Source organism: Equus quagga, chromosome 9 (assembly GCF_021613505.1).
Source record: "Equus quagga isolate Etosha38 chromosome 9, UCLA_HA_Equagga_1.0, whole genome shotgun sequence".
NCBI lineage: Eukaryota > Metazoa > Chordata > Mammalia > Perissodactyla > Equidae > Equus > Equus quagga.
The window spans coordinates 81394158-81397854 of NC_060275.1; the positions used below are offsets into that span (position 1 = coordinate 81394158).

The 3697-nt window shown below is 42.7% G+C and overlaps 1 protein-coding gene across 1 annotated transcript; it reads right to left on the reverse strand.

Annotated features, from left to right (window-relative positions):
* Positions 1-206: 206 nt before the first annotated feature.
* Positions 207-1372, reverse strand: LOC124244599 (aminoacyl tRNA synthase complex-interacting multifunctional protein 1-like). Its single transcript, XM_046671210.1, is given in 2 exon segments — positions 207-396; positions 600-1372. Coding segments are annotated over 2 exon segments (963 nt in total).
* Between the last annotated feature and the right edge of the window lie 2325 nt (positions 1373-3697).

Consider the following 3697-nt stretch of genomic DNA (forward strand, 5'->3'; position numbering starts at 1 on the left):
TAACCCAGAGGGTCATCATCATTCATTATGAAACCTCTATGCTTGCTGTATTGGTTGCTATCATAGGTAAGAATTCTCTACTCTAGACATATGTTCTCTAAAAACTGCATCTTTTTTTTTTTCTTTAGGTACAAGTGAAAAATATATTTCTTTTTATTGGTATTAAAGTTTTCTCCAAAATACTTCAGTAACTGAAGCATTTTATTTTATTCACCACTGTTGGTCATAGTTTGAGCCCTACTCACTCCCTTCCCTTTCACGTCAAAGGGAGTTCCTTTGTATGAAGCCATGCGCTCATCATTAGTGTAAAGATCAGGCTGGATCTGCTCCCAAATCTTCTTCTTAGGATTCAGGTCCTTGTCAGGCTCTCCAGGGAAAGCATCAAAAGTAATTCTGAAGGCCAGCCCGGTGGTGCAACAGTTAAGTTTGCATGTTCTGCTTCAGTGACCCGGAGTTTGCTTATTTGGATCCTGGGTACGGACCTACACACTGCTTGTCAAGCCACGCTGTGGCAGGTGTCCTACATATAAAGTAGAGGAAGATGGGCATGGATGTTAGCTCAGGGCTAATCTTCCTCCAAAAAAAAAAAGGTAATTCTGTCTCCGGGAACAGACCCATCAGGAGGTGCCAAGATTTCAACTTTCTCTGGTGAGCTAGCACACATCACCATTGCTTGAGACAGTCCTCCCCTCATCCTTGCAGGTTTCAGGTTACAAAGTAAAATCACCATGTGATTTTGCATCTGTTCAAGAGGAACGTGACTCACCAGGCCGCTGACAACTGTTCTTGGGGCTGTTTCTCCAACATCTACTTCTACATACAAAGAATCTGCATCAGGGTGTTTTTTGGCAGTGATGATACAACCAATTCAAAGATTCAGACAAGAAACATCTATTGGCTCAGAGTCGCCACTTCCTGCTATTGACTGTTGTTTTTTCTTCTTTGTCTCTCCTTTCGTTTCCCTTTTCTCTTTCACCTTCTTTTCTTCTCCTTCTCCTCCTCCTTTTATCTGTCCTTTGGCACCAGAAGATACGGTTGTTATTGGCATAGACTGTGTCACATTTTCAGAAACTGGAGAATTAGCTTGCAGTAAAGGACCAGATGGGAATGGTATTTGCTTCACTCCATTTCGAATTTCTGCCTCAATTAGCTCCTGTTTCAATTCTTCAATCTCTTTCTTTAGCTTAACATTTTCCACTTGAATTTTCTTCTCTTCTCTCAAAGTTGCCTGCAAGATTGCTTTCTCCTTAAGAAGAGCAACTTGCTGCTTAAGATATTCAAAAATGTGATCTGCCGCGGCACCCTTCTGTTCCAATCTCTTCAGAACAGCATCATCGGTTACCATTTTTGCCAAGAAACAGCAAAGAATCATTAATGGGCAGACAGGGGCGCCGGGCAGCCTCCGTGGGGAGCAGGTAGGGACAGCTAAAAAAACTGCATCTGGAGAGCCTCTTCCCAAAAATGATTTGTTAACATGGAAGGAAAATGTTCACTTTTTAGGATCAGTGTTAGTAAAGATGTTTGCGAAGGTCCCTAAACATGCAATTTGTAGGTTAAAAATAATGAAAAAACTTACCTTCAAAGGTGGTACTTGCTGTGTGACTTTAGGAAAGTTACTTTATTTCTGAATCTGTTTCCTCTTCTATAAAATAGATAAAAATAAAATCTTTACCCCAGACTCTGTGATAGCTATAAGAAATTGTAAGTCAGCAAACCCATCACAAATACTCAGATGTCCTTTAATTCTTAGGCCAACGAAATTAAATGGTGGGTCCAGTGGCTTAATTCGTTGACGATTCCATTTAGGTAGGAGAATGTAGGAACATTATTTGCTGTTTCTTGCTCACAGCACAGTGCTTGGGACTTTTACTTTCTTATCAAACCTGCACAGCACTGGCTGTTACTACCATTTCAACGATGAGGAAACAGGCTTGAAGAAATTATCCTGCTTTGCACAGTGATCAGATGCTTCCCTGTGACACATTTCTGGTGTTTTTTCCATTTAATTAATGCCTGATTTGTTGGACTTGTTATCCAACTGCCTATGTAATATGTTCATTTTGATGACTAATTTTAGGCATCTCAAAAAAGATGAAAAGCCAGTTCCTGACACTGACCCCCAAACTTGCCCTTCCCACAATCTTCCCCACTCAGTGCATGACAATTCCATCATTCCAGGCGCTCAAACGAAAAACCTCAGAGTTGTTCTCCACTCCCTCGAAGCCCACTCTGCTCTTTAACAAATCCTTTGTTTGCTCTTTAGCAAAGTCCATCTTCAAAATGCATCCAGAATCTGGACCACTTCTTACATTTCCCTGCTACCACTCTGGCTGAAGCCACCAACGACTCTCTCCTCTGTCACTAAATATCCCCCTAAGTGGTTCATTCCGACCCTTGTACCTCTTCAGCCTATTTGCACAAAGCTGCCAGAATGATCCTGCTAAAATGAAGGGCTGATCACATCATCTCTTTGTTTAAAAGCTTCCTCTGGTTTCCTGTGTGACTCAGAGTAAGAAACAAAGACCCACAGTGGCTTCAAGGCTCCACACGACCTGGCTCTCTGTACCAGTGACCACACTTTCTATCCCTCTCGATGTTACTCACTCCACTCCAGCCACACCAGCCCCCTCATTGTGCCCTCTCTTAGGGCTACCCCAACTGCAGATTCCACCTTGGCTCATTCGCTCACTTCCTTCTGGCTTTATTCAAAAGCTACCTTCTCCACGAGGGCATCCTTCACCACCCTGTCTAAAATCTCAACCCCCAATCCATTCACATCCCCATTCCTGCTTCATTTGTTTCTTTCACACTTTTAGTATATTACATATCGTACTTGTTTATCTCGTGTGTCTCCCCGTGCTAGAATGTAGTCTCCACGGGGCTATGGATTTTGGTTTGCTTTTCTCTGCTGTATTCCCTGTGCCTACCACATAGAGGGTACACCATAAATACATGTTGAATAAGTGAATGAGTTTGTAACTGATATCTGCTTTTTTCCACTCATGACGTCCTCCGTTTCGCACCAGAGCATCCTCTGCTGACACTTAGCTTTTCTTCACACTATCACTTGTGCCTTTTATCAGGTGGAACAAGACTTCCTTAAAGTTTTCCACACCCCTCTCCAGGCTTTCCTCTAGATCTTCCTGACCAGTTCTGGGTCACATGTTAATCTCTAGTGCAATCACTGACAAAAGGGAATGCGACGACCATGACTGTCATGGTTTAATCATGATTTATTCCCTGTGACTCGGCAGATGGCTGCTGGAATAAAATCAGGTTAACAAGGAAGAGGAAGATGGATTTTATATAGGAAAATAAGTGTCTGCCAAATCCGTTGAATCACAATTTTATGTCTGCAATCACATTTAGCTTCCATATTCTTATGAGGAAGCGTAGGCAGGTAATCTGACCATTTTACAGAAGAGAAAACAAAGAACACAGAGAGATTCCCCAACATGCCAGGGTCCTGCAGGAGATTGGAGGCAGGCCCAGCGCGTTCTACCCAAGTTCTGGGCTGAGAGAAGCAGGGTGGTTTAGAGAGGAAGAGACGAGCAAGAATCAGACTCAGAGATTCCTTTTCACTCCACACAAAAAACTATATGACCTTGAACAAGTGTTTTGGTCCCTCAGGGCCTCAGTTTCTTCGTCTATAAAATGAAAATAAAGTCCTCGTCTTGCTCCAGACCTGTGCTTGGGC